Genomic DNA, 18426 nt, shown 5'->3' on the forward strand with positions numbered 1-18426 from the left:
TTTTATTTTTTGGCTACTTTTCAGCTCCATTTTGTTCTTTTCACGCTGTTTAACTGACAGTCACTTAAGTCAAATGCAGTAACCAGAATATATCTGATAATTAAAGCCAAACACATCAGAATAATTTACATTTTAGGAGCTTTGGCTTGAAAATGACCACTTCAAAGACTTAGGTTGATGACAGAAAAGCTAAATCTTTAAATCTACTATTGAGCTGTTAAACACGGGAGAGGAGTAGCTTCACATCCACACGAACAGCAAGTACTTCAGATGTTTTTTTAATTATCTAACGTTGTTCTCACAGTGGGTGTTAAAAATCATGCAAAATTATATTCAAGCTAAAACCATTTTAATTTTATGTCTATATTTTAACAGATTATGCTAATGTTTGATAGTTAATATACAGGGCTGCCATCTATCACGCATTTGGAGTGAGACTCATGCAATTGGCAGTATTCTCATGCCTTATTTTTCTGCTCATTATTGCCCACCGCCCGGTCTTCACTTACTCGACCCAACAACCACCCCCCGCCCCCAATCTTCATTTTTTTTGGGTGATATTTTTGGGGTCGGGAAGAAATTCTCACTCCAAGGTAAAACTAAAAGTTGCCAGCCCTGTAATATATAAACACAATGTCAGCCTGTATTCACGTTCATTAGATGTCATGAAAACTGCACTTTTAATCAGTGAAAGCCAGGGAATTTGATATTTGGCTAAGAAACCAGTGATTTATAGTTACAGAAATGTAAATAGAATTTGGAAACCTTTAAAATAACACACACAGAGACTTGTTCCTATATCCCACTGGGGACTTTCATAGACTCTCATAATTATGTTTACAAACCATATATTCTATCCCTCAACCCAAACCCTACTCCTAAAGCCGACCCTCACAGGAAACAAATTGCTTTTTAACATCTTCAAATATTCTGTGTTATTTATAGCTATGTTTACCTGTGGGGACTTTAGGTCAGTTTTGGACAGTTTTGGTCCCCACAGTGTCCTGGTTGCATTCAAGTCCTCACTGGGATATAAAAACAAGTACACACACACTCACACAGACTTATACAGGTATAAAAAGATATACAACTATCTAAAGGAAGTGATCAACCTTTTTAATTTCATTAAAAATGGGGACTTTGCAGTGTCGTTTAAAGTCCTCTTCTGTAATAGGCAGAAACAGAAATGGTCTTTAAGTGTGTATCATGAGAACAGAGCTTCATACAGCATGAACTGGTCTTTATCTGCAGTATCTTATCACTGTCTTGCAGTTTATGCAACATGTATTGGTAGGTACCCATAAATAGACTAATTTGCATGTTATGAAGTACTGTGGGAGATATTTCATGACATTTTTCTTTTTTATTTTGGAGATGGGAAAATATTTGTATAGCATAAATTCGTCTGATGATGCTACAGTGTGAGATGATACTTTGTTTCTCCCACTTTAAAAATAAAAGTAATACTTAAACACAATCAAGTAAGTATAATAATTATAACAAATTAGCATGTTTCTAACATAAATTAGCATGGTGTTTGCATGATTCTTGTATGAATTAACATGTAACTAGCATTATTCTAACATGCATTAGCATGTTATTAGCATGTTGTTAGTGTGATTCCAACATGAATTGACATGTTGTTAACATGTTTCTAGCATGAATTAGCATGTTGTTAGCATGTCTGTAGCGTGAGTTAGCATGTTGCTAACATGATCAATTGGCATGTTGTTAACATGAATTAGCATGTTGTTAACATGATTTTAGCATGAATTACCTCACTGTTAGCATGTTTCTTACATGCATTAGCATGTTGTTAGCATGGATTAGCATGTTGTTAGCATTATTGTAGCATGTATTAGCATGTGGTTAACATGATTCTAGCATGAATTAGCATGTAACTGGCATGAATTAGCAAGTTCTTAGCATGCTTCAAACATTAGCATGTTGTTAACATGAATCCAACATGAATCATCATGTTGTTAGCATAATTCTAGCATGAATTAGCATGTTGTTAGCTTTTTTTCTTGCATGAGTTTGCATGTTTCTAGGATGACTTTAGCATGAATCAGCATGTTTCTAGCATGAATTGGCATATTGTTAGCGTGAATTAGCATTTGGTAGCATGAATGTTGAGAAGGTGCTGGGAGATGACCTAAAACTAGCTTGACCAGGCTGAGAGGCCAGCTAAAACCAGCTTATATCCAGCTTAAACCATGGCCAAAACCCCTCTAAAACCAAGCTGGTCGACCAGCTAAGTCCAGCCAACCACCCTTGGCTGGTTTAAGCTGTTTTTTTCAGCAGGGAAAGAGCAGCAAAAGCATTTCCTTTCAGTGTGGAGCCTGAATATGGGGTGCATTTTCACTGGATTCATTAGAAAGCATTATATGCAGATGCTGAGAAGAAACTGAAGAAGAAAAAAAAAACAACAACCTGAATTGACAGCTTGTAAAAGACGGCTGCGTACACACTTGAGGTTTGATCCCTGCTGTTTTATTGGAATGCTTGGATCTAAAGCATGTGGCAGTTGTGCCGCAGTAATAGTGCACGCTTTGCAGACCATACAAATAGTTACAGATGGTTGATCTCTTACACTCCAACACAAAAAAACAAACATTGATGTACAACAGCACCAGCTACATAAGCACTTTGCACAGAGCACATTAATACTAACAGATTATATTTATATATATTTATGTATATACACACACTCACACATACTCGCATACCATTTTATACATCACTTCTTGTCCAGTGGCTCGTCCACACATACACACACACCAACTCTTCACATAATACTTTACAGAGCGCCAGGACACACACAAAAAACATTGGATGCAGGTGAGGTAAATATTTATACGGAAAACCTCATGGTTGTGCATTAGATTTCACCCAAAAATAACAACTCTGTTATCATTTACTCACTCTCCAGTTGTTCCAAAACTATTCATTTCTTTTGCTGAACATTAAAGATATTTTGATTAATTATTTTTCATAGAGTTTTCCCACTCTATGAAGTCAATATGGACTTTTTGGTTACTTGAAGATGCTTTTTTTGGGTCTACTGTTTCTTTAAAGTGATGGTTCAAATCAGTTTTACTTTCTTTCTTCTGTTGAGCAGAAAAAGAAGATATTTTGAAGAAGGCTGTAAACCTGTAACCATTGAACTCCATAGTGTTTGTTTGTTTTTCTACTATGGAAGTCAATGGCTTTCAGCTTTCTTCAAATTGTCTTTTTGCATTCAACAGAAGAAAGAAACTTAAAGGTTTGGAATCACCTGAGGATCTAGTATGGAGCTAATAATATGCCAAAACAATATCAATTTGAATTGTGTTCATTTGAATTATTGACAATTGTAATTTAATAATCTGAATATTTATTTGCCGCTAAAAATTGTTTTGAATTTGAATTTCTGTAATTAGGATTTTTATTTTAAATTATGAGAATGGGGGTTTGAGGGGGAGGGGGTGGAAATAGGAAAAAAAATATATATATTTTTTCTACATATAGCCTAATGTAAAATTAAACTCGTATGTATTTTAGCTTTAAGTATAGGAAAGGCTGCTAAACATCATGTTGAAAACTCATCAAGTGGCTTTCCCTGTACACTATTCACAACAATATAGACTTTTAGCACCTCTTTATGTTGTTTACGTTTTAAACATAGTTTTAAGCACTTAACAAATGAGGTTAACAAGGAAATTTGAATTAGGAAATTAAATGTAAGGAATTCAAATAAAAAAATATATATATTATTTATTTTGTCAATAATTTAATTTAACACAATTCTAATTCAGATTGTTTTGGCATATTATTAGCTCCATAGTCTTGAGGATGAGTAAATAAGTAGATTTTCATTATTGGGTGAACTATCCTTTTAAAAGGAGGGGCTTTCTCACTTTCAAACTCGTAAACACAAGGAATGACATGGTTTGATCACTCCGGTCTTACTCTAATATATCATATATGTGTTACTGGGAATATGAAAGGGCAAAAGGAAAAGAGGAGGTTTCAGATGCATCTGTGTACTGAAAATAGGAGCAAGACAGATATTTCAAAGGCATGATCTCTCTCTCTCTATCTCTCTGTTGTGAACTATCATCATAACACCGCTGTGAGTGTGACCGAGTGCATGTATGAAGGCACGGAGAAGCTGGCAGAGTAAGTGCTACTATTAAAGGATTATCAGACTGTGACCATAGGATTTTGATGAGATTCAGGTCCCACTGCTGTCCTAAGAAAAATCTAGTCTTGTCACAAATATCTACTCTTCATTCTCCTAGTGTCTAGCATCTTGGACACATATACACATTTTATACGGATCATATAAAATCAGCCACTGTCCTACGTAGCCTTTTTGTTTCGCATGTTGTCCAATCTTTTAATTAGTACATTTTGAATATGCAACTTTTCTAAAACGCTGCCTCTCCAGTGATGAACCAGTAAAGTGGGGTTTTTTAAACCAGTGAAGCCCTCCTCTCCTGAGGCGTTTCCTCCAGAAGTTGAAGCAGCAGCTCGTGGAGAGTTGTTGAAATGGTCCTGTAAGCACCAGCGGTGAGATGCAGGTAGTCGAACATGTCTCGAGAGGAAATAGTCCCATCTGAGTGAACAAAACTACTCCCCGTGTCGAGAAACTGAATGGGGCCGAGTCGAGGAAGTGATGCTCGAAGTAAATTGTTCACGGATGCATTTTTCTCTCTCAGGGGGTTTGGAAACTCTCCTCTCGGTAATAGGCCCTGAATGACAGGAATGATACGACTAATCAGTTGAGCGAATAAATGAACTGAACTTAAACTCTGCAGAAGTGGTAGGGCCCAATGAAATCATTATTGTTTCTAAAAAAAATTCTGGACTCCATTTTAATGGTTGATACATTTTTGGATAAACAAAAATAATGGTTATCATAAATTTTAGTAACCTACAATGTAAAAAATGCTGGGTTCTACACATTTCATTTATGTTGGCATAACACAAATCGATTAAGTTAAAGGGCACCTATTTTACCCCTTTTTCAAGATTTAAGATAAGTCTTTTATGTCTCCAAAATGTGTCTAAAGTTTCAGCTGTGCCTCAATCTTCGGCTGTGTCCGATAAACAGCACAGTGACAGACATGAAGGAAGCAGATCTCACATTACGTTTTTACAGCAGAGTAGATTCACACTTTACGTAACTTTCCCAATAATTATTTGATGTATTTGTGGTTAATTCAAGCTTTTTGATGAGTCACACACAATGTCGTTACACAGTTCACGCATGCACACACACACAGAGCGCACGTTTAACTTTGCACTGTTTTTGCATGGCAAATGTGGCAGGATACAGGTTAATATCCACTGCTGTATGGATATCCGTTATGTTAATGTACAAAATAAACCTGATTTAACGTCTAAAAACCAGAACTGAAGCGTCTTCTTTTATAATTGTACTGACACGCAGCTGTGCTGATAAAGACGATAAAATGTAAATGTAAATGTTATTCATTACGCACATGCACGGTTTTAAAAACGTTTTAAACTTGTAAAAAAAAATTAATGATCACAGAGAGCTGAACAGATCTTTTAATCCCAGTTGCTTTGCGCACGTCCTGTCTTGTTGTTATGATTATACGCGTAAGTATAAAGACATGTTAATACTCGGCTGTCAATCAATGCGGTGGGCGGGGAAAGTGCACTCCTACATCACATTGCGATCGGCCTAAAAATGGGAGGGATTTGAATCCTATTTTAGCATCAAGATATTTAAAAAAAAAAAAGAGACTTATTGTGTTTCTATTATTACAATATGACTGTGGACACCCTAGAGCTGAAGATCTTTGCCCGAACCTGACGAGTTCGGGTGGGTTCAGGCTTAATTTCTATCATTTTAGATGGGGCCGGGGCGGGCTTGGGCTTGCGCTCGCGCTGCAGCTTGCAAAGTGAATGAACAGTCATTTGATGCATTTCGATAAGCACGAAAAGTGATCAAATCGTTTGTTACAACATTAAAACGCATCCCTGCAAAAGTTAAACAAATGATGACGGATGCCATCCACAGTGGATTCAAAAATGTTCCTCCACAAAAACACGTAGCCTAACCGTGATAAGTAAAGGATTTTCAAATTATAACTAAATATTAATTAAATCATAAATGCACAATGTAGTCATATATAGGCTAATGTTGGCATTAAAATTTTATTATTCAGCTTCATCGTCGCCTTAAGACCGGATTGTGAAGAGAAGTGGCGAAATAAATCCTGGAGAGCCTTTATCTTCATTTCGTTATTGCCAAATACCCATCATAATTTAGAATTTATTTTAATTAAATTTTTTAAGAAAGACTTAATTTATTGGTGTGTTGGCCAATTTAAAGGCTAAGTGTGTGCCTGTTTAGAGTGCAGAGATGTTAAGATGTTACAGAGGACTTTATTTATTTCTTTGTTCCAACTTCTAAGTGGCCTATACATTTGTTATCAATCAATCATGTTAAAGCGCATATAAACCACTCATTCTTGAAAAAGGGCAAAAGAGCTGTGTGCATGTGCATATTTGTATAATGTCGGGCTGTAAACGGGTTCGAGCTTTTAAAAAGCTGTCAATCAAAATTTACTTGTTGGGCTCGGGGCCTATCGAGCCATAAAAGTAAGATTACAGCTCTAGGACACACTATACCTACACACAGTTCTGTTCCAAACAGCTTACGAAAGATGACTTTCATTATAGGTGTCCTTTAGCTTGATTGTTTTCTACAAATGTAAGTAGATTGAACATAAAACCAGGTGATGCAGTGGCGTAGTAGGTAGTGCTGTCACCTCACAGCAAGAAGGTTGCTGGTTTAAGCCTCGGCTGGGTCAGTTGGCGTTTCTGTGTGGAGTTTGCATGTTCTCCCTGTGTTTGCGTGGGTTTCCTCCGGGTGCTCCGGTTTCCCCCACAGTCCAAAGATATGTGGTACAGGTGAATTGGGTAGGCTAAATTGTCTGTAGTGAATGAGTGTGTGTGGATGTTTCCTAGAGATGGGTTGCAGCTGGAAGGGCATCCGCTGCGTAAAACAAATGCTGGATAAGTTGGCGGTTCATTCCGCTGTGGCGAGATTAATAAAGGGACTAAGCCGACAAGAAAATGAATGAATGAATGAACAAAACCATTACATTGTCAAAAGAAAATCTCAAGAATTGTGTTGTTTTGACTCATTTTAAACAAGTAGTTTGAACAAGCAAGTCAGTAAATATAAATCATGAATAAAATTTGTTTATACATTTTTTTTTTTCACAAGTTTAACCAAACTTTTAATTTGAGAGGCTGCCCTGAAGGTACTTGAGTTTCTATTTATACATGAAATAATGTCTTTTTACTCAGATAAAATGTTAAAATGCTGGTGACTCTCAGAGCAGCCCAGGAGATGTGTTCATTCACATAGTTATCATTCATATTTAGTCATTAGTGGTTTAATATTAACAGTCATAAGTCCACACCTCAAATTGATTCTGTACAGCACTACTTTACTTATCCATCCAAAATCCACATTTACTGAGTTCTGCAATTCAGTTTGAATTTTTTCTGCATTATGAAAATCATAGGGCCCTAGAGCTGATGCACATTAGTAACAACAACACATCTCATATCATGATTATATAGACATTGTGATTTTTGTAACTCACCAAAACGATCATTTTGGATTTGGGGAGGCGAGACAGAAGTAACTGCGCAATAGCTAAAATTCCTCCTGCAACCTGATCTGCAGTGTGCTCATGGTTATTAGTTCCTACCCATACAACCACAACCTGTGGAAAAAACCAACAAGGACATAATTACAGCTGGTGGACACACAATGGGGTATATGCACACAGATTTTTAATTTTAGCCAGCCTCATCGCTTCCGGTGAAGTGTCTTTCCATTATAAAAGTGCCACATTTAAGGTCTGATTTCTTTAAAAATCAGTGATCTCTACTGCCTGATAGATATACGATATAAAGTGGGTCTCAGAAAGTGGGTCTTCATTTCCCCCCACCATGTCTTTAAAATATGACAGTTTATTTTAGCCAAGCATTTTCAATGGAGTTTCTGCGCTCACCAAATTAATGCTTAAGTCTTTTTAACTGGATGTATTGTAATTACATTACAACGTCAATGCTGTAAAAGAAACTTTATGAAATTGAAAATATTCACATTAAGCTTTTACCGGAACTTTATCACTGGCTAAACATTAAAAAACATTAATAATAAACATTGCTGAAACAAACCAAAACTCATCCTTACCCGGGGTCTGATGTTCTCCAGTTCTCCATTCTGTAGTCTCCACATCACATTGCTTGTTGTATCCCCACCAATCCCAAAATTCAGAGCATGGAGAGGGGAGAACAGTTCCCTCCACACCTGAAACCAGTACAGATTGTAAATCAAACATGTAAGTTTATATGGACGCATATTTAATGCGGATGATTATTAATAATACGCATTTATGTGTGAAAGCAAAAAAAATATCTATTAGATGTATTGTTAAGTTAATAATAATAAAAAGTCACGTCTTGATTTTTTTCTTCATTATCGCTATCCAATAATTTTGCACTAATTGGATATTATATATTTATTAGTAAACAACTGAAAATTATGTTTCATGCAAGGGTAATTTATTTGCAGCTTAGGGAATGTTATCACAACAACAAAGGAAAGGTTTTGCGAACAGACGACAACATTATCAAAACAATCACGCTGCTATTGACGCTATAAAATTTTACAACTTTACATCAGACCATTTCTTTTTTTAATTCACTCAGTGCGATGTTCAGACCCCAACTGCGTTAACCGCGTCAGTTACACTCTCCCACTTTATTTTTTTTCTTTTCTAATAAATTCTGGAGGACAAACTTGCAAATAACACAGTTTTCCTCCGGTCTACCTCTGATAGGAGCACCTCCAATTCACATTCTATTCAAAGTTTCTCTTTTTGCTTGCTTTTGCCATTGCTTTTTCGTTTGGTTTAGCCAAAGTAGAGTCATTAGCATATTCATACAGGGGAGGAGGCAGGGAGGGGTTTTGCGCTCGTGCGCTCAGTTTCACGTTAATTCGGATGTACAAAGAGAATATGCGTGGGGTTCTGCGTACGCAGTTTCTCATACATCTGAATTTTTTACAGCGTACGCACATTAACAGCGTTGTGCGTACGCAATGTTTTAGTATGATTTCAACGCAAGTCACTTTGACACACTCTTCCCTGAACTTTTCTTCCCCTCTGGTATTGAAAAATATTCAGGTGTGACTAGTAACAAGGTTTTGTTCACTATCTTTGATAAATTTTGATTAAATCCCAACAGATAAGTAAATCTTTAAGTCACTGGTTAACTTTGACCCAATAACCATTTATTGCTTTCATAGGGTATTTAAAGAGAAGGACGAAATGTCTCTGGGTCGCAAGTCTGTATCCAGACCGGCCCGTAGTAAAGAGCTTCCAAGCTCAACACTATGTATAATTTGGACTTCCACCTATACTCTTAGATTTATCTTTGAGTCATTGATGTTGCGCATTTACTTCTGAATTGGCTTTTATTGTTTGATTCTGTAACTGGCATTATAGACTTTTATCTGGAAAATAAATGTTAACCTTTTTGATTAATTCTGGAGTTTTCCGAATTCATTGTATCCAGTAGATTAAGTGAAGTCTGCGCTACCTTTATGATTTGACATAATTAGGTTTGATTAATAGACGTATTTGACTGTACGAAGCTGTTTTGGCGCGACAGCATGAAGATCTCATAAATCATCTAATCACTCAAATTAGCAGGTTGCATGGAATTGGCTAAATTAACTATTCTTTTAGGGTGAGTGAGCAGTTGACAACCAGTCTATTTGACTATTAGTTAATCCTGCATCCTCTGACTAACTTCAGAGTATCAACATACTGTCCGTGAGAAGACACGCAAGCCCAGGGCGTGAAACTCTGAGCCGCGTCTGGTCCCTGATGAACATACAATTAAGAATACCAGACCCAAGAAAATATCAAAATATAAATTGTATCACAACTAAAAATGTGATCAGCTAAAAACAGAAATGGCAAATTTAGAATAATCAAAATTGGAGTCAGATTAAATTACGAGTAAAGTCAGAAGTGAAATTGGTCAATAAATGTTAATAAAATAACTTTTTCCAGAAGCGCCTGAAAAGGCATACACGCAGAATTCCTTCGACCACGACACTGGATTCCGTCATTGGGCTGGTGGGTGGAACCTTACACTATCGTTTCCAAATGTTTGCATATTTGGGCCCCAAAATGATTTTGTTTAAATTAACAGCCAAACCGCATAATATGTTTTATAATTGAAGTTGAAAATGCTGTATCAATGGCTCCTTTGAAACCACAGACTAGTTACTGTATAAAGGAAACAAGGGTAAACAGACTTTTCCATTAAATAAAAGTCCTCAAAGAACCGCCCTATACACCAATTAAAATCTTTAAACTAAAAATGAAAATATACAATATAACAATAAGTTGTATAAAAAATTATAATATGCTAATAAGGATTCTTGTGAAATAGTAATTATGTTTATTTTCTTCCAGAACAAATAGAACTCTAATAGACTTTCATGGGCCGACTCATTAACAGCATAGCAATTACCTCGTACTGCTGCATAAGCTGCACCATTGAGTCCCCCACAAACAGAACATCAGGCTCTGCATCCTTACACTCCTGCACAAACCGGTTATGCTGCAACAACAACAGGACAAATCCAAGCGTGATACACTAATCCTGACTGGAGTGTTGCAAACAAAGAAAAGATTTGCATGCCTCTCAGATTTTTTTGCACACCTGTGACATCCAGCGTCCATCACCCTGCACGTCGGCCACAGGTGCAGGTTCAGCAGCGGGATTTTCCTCCGCACTCATTTTCTACAACACAAACACAGGTGGCACAACAACACTAATGAGTAGACGTAATGCAAATGAACTAGTTTGAACGAGTCAAAATGTCATAATTACAAATACAGTTCTACTGTTGATTGAATGATTGAAAGTAAAATGAAGAAAAATAATTCAATTAAGCCACAGTAAACGCATTGTGCTACAGGTCAAATTACAACTTTCAACAGATCTCCAATAATTTTTTATTCAGTTTTATTTTTCAAAAAGCTTGGGGTTGTTATCCATCCACTAAAATATCTATTAGATAAACTATCAGATGATAATGCAAAAAAGTGATGTTATTCCACTGTATTGTCTTGTTTTCCAGAGCAAACATCTAAAAATTCAGGAATCAAAACACATTTACTTGAAAAGCAAATTGACATACAGTGCATCCGGACAGTATTTATAGCGCTTCACTTTTTCCACATTTTTTAATGCTACAGCCTTATTTCAAAATGGATTAAATTCATTTATTTTTTCAAAATTGTACACACACTACCCCATAATAACAATGTGAAAATAGATTTTTTGAAATTTTTGCAAATTTATTAAAGATAAAAAACCTGAAAAAAAAAAAATCACATGTACAGAAGTATTCACAGCCTTTGCCATGAAGCTCTAAATTGAGCTCAGGTACATTCTGTTTCCACTGATCATTCTTGAGATCTTTCAGCAGATTAATTGGAGTTCCCCTCTGGTAAATTCGGTTGATTGCACATGATTTGAAAAGGCATACACCCGTCTATATAAGGACCCAGAGTTGACAGTGCATGTCAAAACACAAACCAAGTATGAAGCTACAGGAATTGTCTGTAAACCTCAGAGACAGGGTTGTCTCGAGGCACAAGGCTGGGGAAGGTTACAGAAACTTTTTGCTGCTCTGAAAGTTCCAATGAGCACAGTGGCCTCCATCATCTGTAAGTGGAAGATGTTTAGTTAGGACCACTAGGACTCTTTCTAGAGCTGGCCGGCCATCTAAGCTGAGTGATCAGGGGAGAAGGGCCTTGAAAGGGAGGTGATCAATAACCCAATGGTCACTCTGTCTGAGCTCCAGCATTCTTCTGTGGAGAGAGGAGAACCTTACAGAAGGACAACCATCTGTGCAGCAAGCCATCAATCAGGCCTGTATGGTAGAGTGGCAATGAATCTGAAGGACTCTCAGACCATAAGAAACGGAATTCTCTGGTCTGATGAGACTAAATTTGAACTCTTTGGAGTGAATGTCAGGCGTTACGTTTAGAGAAAACCAGGCACCGCTCATCACCAGGCTAATACCATCCCTATAGTAAAGCATGGAGGTGGCAGCAAAAGAAAAACAGTGCATTTGTTACAGCATATTGTAAAACACGCAACAACCTATTTAGTTTCAATTTATATTTATATCTATGTAAAACTGAGTTAAATAATGCTCATACCACACTTACAATGTGAAAGTATGTGGTTGGCCAAGGACAGAAAACAAGTAAATAACCTATATTCAAGTATACAAATATCCGTTTTCCATGACTTTTCCAAAACTTTGTGGGTTTTTCGGTTTTTTAAAACTTTTCTAGGCCTGGAAAATGCCATGCCAAAATTCTGTGACTTTTCCAGGTTTTCCATGACCGTATGAACCCTAAGCATCATGCTGTGGGGATGTTTTTTAGCAGCTGGAACTGGAAGACTAGTCAGGATAGAGGGAAAGATGAATGCAGCAATGTACAGAGACATCCTGAACGAAAACCTGCTTCAGAGTGCTCTTGACCTCAAACCGGGGCGACGGTTCATTTTCCAGCAGGACAATGACCCAAAGCACACCGCCAAAATATCAATGGAGTGGCTTCAAAACAACTCAGTGAATGTCATTGAGTGGCCCAGCCAAAGCCTAGACCTAAATCCTATTGAACATCTCTGGAGAGATCTGAAAATGGCTGTACACAGTTGCTTCCCATCAAACCTGATAGAGCTTGAGAGGTACTGTAAAGAGGAATGGGCAAAAATTCCCAAAGACAGGTGTGCCAAGCTTGTGGCATCATGTTCAAAAAGACTTGAGGATGTAATTGCTGCCAAAGGTGCATCAACAAAGTCTTGAGCAAAGGCTGTCAATACTTATATACATGTGATTTTTCAGGTTTTTATTTTTAATAAATTTGCAACAAATTCAAAAAAATCTTTTTTCACATTGTCATTATGGGGTATTGTGTGTAGAATTTTGAGGAAATAAATGAATTTAATCCATTTTGGTATAAGGCTTTAACATAAAAAATGTGAATACTTTCCAGATGCACTGTAAGTCTAGTTTAGTGAGAAACTGAGCTGTGTAGTTATGACTAAAATGACAAAATATGTCAATGGATTCAAAATGAACTTTCATTCTCACCTAATGTTTTTCAAAAAACAAGACTTTACATATTAATTTTGCATCTTGTAAACTTTTATTTAAGAATATTGCAAGAATAGCTAACCCAAAGATCTAAATTTCCTCACACTCAAGTGGTTCTTACGGTAGCCGAAAGAGGTTAATGTGCTGCAATTTAAGAAACGATCTTCATCAGTTTGACTGCACATGTGTTGCAAACTCTCATAATGCAAACAACCGAAGAAAAGCGCTGCATTTTGTCACAACACAAACAACTGAAGAAACACGTTGCATTTTGTCACAACACTTGCAAATATCCATGTAACACAAAGGAAATGTTCCAAGGGGATCTAAAAACATGACAAACCCTGCTGACCTATGGATGCGTTATTATGCCGTGATTGTTGCTCAGTGAAGTTGATGATGGTCTTTTAAAAGAGTTGTTTTTTGTTTATTTTATTATCCTGATTACACAATTCCATTGTCTTTTGTAAATTATTAGCTCAAATAAACTGATGATTAAATGTTAAATATTGTTTTAATAGTATGCAGCGCCTTTCTTTAGTTGTTTGCATTGTGAGAAGTTGCATCATGTGTGCTGTCAAACTGATGAAGATCGTTTCTTTATTTAGTGTTTTCTTAAATTGCAGCGTGTTAAGCTCTCTCGGCCACCGTAGGTTCTAACTTTTATAAATGTATTTTTTCCTGTTGAACACTTAAGATATTCTGAAGAACCTTGGAAAAAGCAGCCAATGATATTCATAGTAACATACACAAAAATGCTATGCAAGTCAATGGCTTTGGAACAAGTGAAGGACCAAATTCTGACATAAATTAAATTTTTGGGTGAACTATCCCTAATTGTATTAGAAAATAACACGAATACTGATGGGTTTATTTAGTTCAGCAATGCATGCTTGCAAGCAAAACATGAAATTATGGCTTTATACATTTAAGACTGTATATTCTCATTTGAATTCTTTTTTAAGGATGGCCAAATGTAGCATGCAGAAACCCCCCTGTTTAACGCTGCACAAAGAGCGCTAATGTTTTGCTTTCAGTCCTGAGGATGAGGATGATGATCATGGACCCCGGATGAAGCAAGCACACAGCAGATGTTGTGCGTTGAAGATTATACGATTCATGAATGACTGTGGTGACGGTTTCACACAGGGATGATTCTAATAATGTTAGTTTAATGATCTAACGAAGAAGAATGAATGAAATTTCAGGACAAAAGAAAAGGCAGCACATTCCCGGGCGCGCGACAAACGGGTCTCTATGCGCGCCTCCTCCCCTCGACTGACCTGGCGACAGTGTTTGCAGATCCCGAACGAGCTGCGGGTGTGCAGCAGGGCAGGGCTCCCTCAATCACGCACAGCAGCACCGCAGTTTAGTCCACTGAACGACTGTCCGGTGAAGAAAATGCGGAGGATTGTTTCTGCTGCCGCCGCGCAACTATACTTTGCTTTTCCAGCCCTGCCTTAATGCAAGCTTAAGTGACACGGTTAGCTGTTAAATAATGGTGTTGGGTGGTTTGATTAAGCGGTTATGAAGCGCGACGTCTTTTCAAAAAATCACAGTATATGTTTAGGTTATGTAAAGCGAATAGCATCCAACCAACCACCTCCCGCTTCCCTGCGCAACCGCCCTCGCACTTTCTGGAAGCCTCACTTCCGCCTACAGCCTTCGTCACGCACTTCCCATTCAGACCCGTCCTCGTGAAGGCAAAATACAGGCGAGAACTGTGACTGGAACACACGCAGGCAAGTGTGTTCAGCGTATATTCAGCACAGTTAGTTTAAAACTGTTCAAAATAATATTTCTAAGCTTAAAAATGCATAATATTTGACATTTAAAGCCTATGAATTCAAAACTGTTGCACACAAATGCTTCTGTGGTTTGGCTGTCAAATCTATTATTATTATTATTTTTACAAAGCAGGTATTTTGATACAAAATATGAACAAATGCACAATTTTATTTTTAAAATCATGTTAAAACTAATGTTAAATGTAATCCAATATTATGCAATGGTATTTTTTCCACCACAACAAAACTTTGATAAAACTGTAAGAATAACATACTAACTATGAATAACCTGTAAACGTGAATTGGAGACATAGAACTAACATTTAGCCTAGATTTATATTATATGTAGGCCTAGTCTGATACCATTAGCCTACAAAAATCACATTTCTTTAAATCTTACTTTTGGTTAATCTCACAACACTTTTGCTTCTGGATAAAATTGAGCAGTTTTCCCTCCTAAATGTCATATACAGGCCAAATTAGCCTGAAATCAAATCAAATCAGTTGTGACCCAAAAACCACACTACACGATGTACTGTACAATCTTGTGAACGTTTTTATATAAGATGTTTTGTCATGCAGCATCAGAGTCTGGTAGAAGCCTGGGGTTCCAATTTTACACATTTCATATTTCCAGTTAATTAAGTGCATAATGCAGGTACAGTTTTAGAAGTGCACATTATCACTTCAGATTTTTCAGTGTGAACTTTGCTCATTTATTGTTAGTTAATAACAGCTCCTTTTTTTTTTTTGCCAACCCCCCCTGAAAATGTTCAGTTGAATTCAGGTGATATTGAACACAACAAAAAGTGATAGGTTGTTTTGCATATATCATCTAGTGCTCATTTGGCAGTGCTTGACCAGTAAAAGTTGCAATTGAGTTGTGCAGTCAGTCGAAATCAGGAGTGCCCAAACTTTTTCTTATGAAGGTTCAAAAACCAAAGTTGATTGACGCTAGCGGGCCAAAGAAAAATATATTTGCCATGGGTAATTTCCTAATTTATTTAATAATGTTTAAAAGTGACTAGAAAACATTGCTTATATATATATATATATATATATATATATATATATATATATATATATATATATATATATATATATATATATATATATATATATATATATATATATATAAATATAACATTTATAACGAACTTATTACAGTAAAAATATAAAATGTAATTTATAACAGAATTACACTAGATTTTTGTCTTGATTTGCTCACCAATGTCTTCTGCATCCATCGAGTGACAGTATTTACATTTTTAAAAATCTGATTCATTTAAAACATTCACTTAAAACATTTAATTTCAGTTTGCTTTTTTGTAGCTCATCAATAAAACAAATAAAATCAAATTAGAAATGATGATCTCTGTGTTAGAGGCATTCTCCCCAACCCTCTCCATCATTCTCACTCTCCTTACAGATGGGATGGTATGACTCTAGCTTTTTAGTTCCACTCCACTTTTTTTCACTTGCCCAAAAAAAGGCTTGTCATGAAATCACACAACTCCTCCACACACATTGGTTTGAAACACCATGGTCACAAACAACTGGGGTATTATGCATTCCCAGTACTGTTGTACTAAATACAAATTTGCTTGGCCTGTAAACATTTGATAACCACCTGACCTCTTGGTTTATTTTAACACACTTTTGTGCAACATGTTTGCATGCAGCTGTGCAATACGACTGAGTAGTTTATTTCTGTATTTTGAATGTAGCTTGGTTAGCATGATCAGGGCTTTACACTGCAATATGAAGGATTATCTGAATCAATTAAGAATTTGTGATTATTCCCTTAAAGTATTACAGTAAAACAGTTGTATTGGCATATTTATTACTATATTTATTATTATTATTATTATTATTATTATTATTATTATTATTATTATTATTATTATTATTATTATTATTATTATTATTATTATTATTATTATTATATATGTGTGTATTAGAGTAGCAAAATCATGGTTAATTTGTGGTTACCATGGGGTTAACAAAACCACACATTAGATTTTATTTGTAGTAAAACCATGTTAATTTTTCACATGTGATACATCGATGTTATTGCTAAAATTGTTCTTTCTATGCATGAGAAAAAGCCAAGTGCTTTTAGAGTATTCAAAACTTCTTATTGTCAAGTACTGACCATAGATAACAATAATATGTAAAAATGAGAATATGCAATATTATATGACATATGAATGCAAATACAATGACATAAATCGAAGATTGATGAAAAATTAGACAAGCATACAAATTGCTTAAAAGATTCACAAATAAACCTAGTGCATTTTTCATAACCACATCATCATTTGTTTTATTAATTCCAGAAAACTGTATAATACAATTCTGAATACAGTAAAAGAGAACATAATATTCACATAAAAGCCACATATTTTACATAATATTCACATTAGAAAAACAGAATAAAGAGCAAAACAAAAAAAAATATTAAGTGCATAAAAATAATAATAATGCAATTTAAAAATATATAGCTAGATAAAAATTCAAGTAGCATGAAAGATCTCATCATATGTACCCATGAAAGAAGCACATCTCTTGTTATCAATCAATCTAAGTTAATCTGAGTTAATTAAATGTTCTACTTCACATAAGAAGTCTATAAAAATTGGATTTTTTAAAAGAAACCTCTGTTTGTGAAAGTAAAATTATCCAGCAAGTATAAGTTCACAGTGGTTTCTAATGACTTGTTTGGGTTTTCAAGATAACAAATAACGCTCCTAAGGTGCAAATTACCACTTGTATTAACCTTGGAAAAGCAATATGAACTTTCATGATGATAATAGGCCTACATCGCAAGAAAAAAACAAGTGACAAATATCTTCAAACTCATTTTTACAAAAGGTGCAAATATCAGCAACATCACAATATTTGGACGAGAGTGCAGGGGTAAATATTGTGCAAAATGTAAAAGTGTACGTCTTTTTTTATTAGGAATACAACATTTATATGGTGATAACCACATCATAAAAAGGCCCGTGTGCATAATAATGATTTCACGTTAAACCTTATCTGCGCTTTTTAAATATTCCACAAGATGGCAACAGTCAACACACTAAATGTCCTGATTATTGGTATGTTTTCTGATTTAAATTCAAGAAGGACGTGTTGAGTAGATTAATAGAAAATGTCTTGTTCTAGCTTCTGTGTAATGAAAAGCATATGTATAACCGTATATTACAAATATTCACAAGGTAAAAAAATGTAAAACTAATTTTTAAATTCCCAGGAAAAGAGACAGCGTTAGCCTAATTGTCATTTCGATTTGATGTTGTTGCCAGTGCCACAGATAAGAAACATGTTGTAACATGAACTGGATAAACAGAATAGGGCAGGTTACTTTTTGTTTTTTGGGGGAATTAACGTTTACCT

The 18426-nt window shown here is 35.7% G+C and overlaps 1 protein-coding gene across 1 annotated transcript; it reads right to left on the reverse strand.

Annotated features, from left to right (window-relative positions):
• Window positions 1–2477: 2477 nt before the first annotated feature.
• On the reverse strand, window positions 2478–14881 carry pafah1b2 (platelet-activating factor acetylhydrolase 1b, catalytic subunit 2). Its single transcript, XM_056458338.1, has 6 exons — window positions 14521–14881; window positions 10780–10860; window positions 10588–10677; window positions 8234–8350; window positions 7635–7757; window positions 2478–4736 (listed from the first exon to the last, which is right to left on the reverse strand). The coding sequence occupies exons 2-6, from the start codon at window positions 10855–10857 to the stop codon at window positions 4458–4460; spliced, it is 687 nt and encodes a 228-aa protein (XP_056314313.1). The 5' UTR covers window positions 10858–10860; window positions 14521–14881; the 3' UTR covers window positions 2478–4457.
• Window positions 14882–18426: the final 3545 nt, after the last annotated feature.

Source organism: Danio aesculapii, chromosome 5, assembly GCF_903798145.1.
Source record: "Danio aesculapii chromosome 5, fDanAes4.1, whole genome shotgun sequence".
Classification (NCBI taxonomy): domain Eukaryota; kingdom Metazoa; phylum Chordata; class Actinopteri; order Cypriniformes; family Danionidae; genus Danio; species Danio aesculapii.

Coding starts and splice junctions, on each gene's coding strand:
- pafah1b2 (XM_056458338.1), bottom strand. CDS start 10,857: ATGAGTGCGGAGGAAAATCCCGCTGCTGAACCTGCACCTGTGGCCGAC. Junction 10,678..10,779: donor ATGGACGCTGGATGTCACAG/GTGTGCAAAAAA, acceptor TTGTTGTTGCAG/CATAACCGGTTTGTGCAGGA. Junction 4,737..7,634: donor AATCCAAAATGATCGTTTTG/GTGAGTTACAAA, acceptor CCTGTCATTCAG/GGCCTATTACCGAGAGGAGA.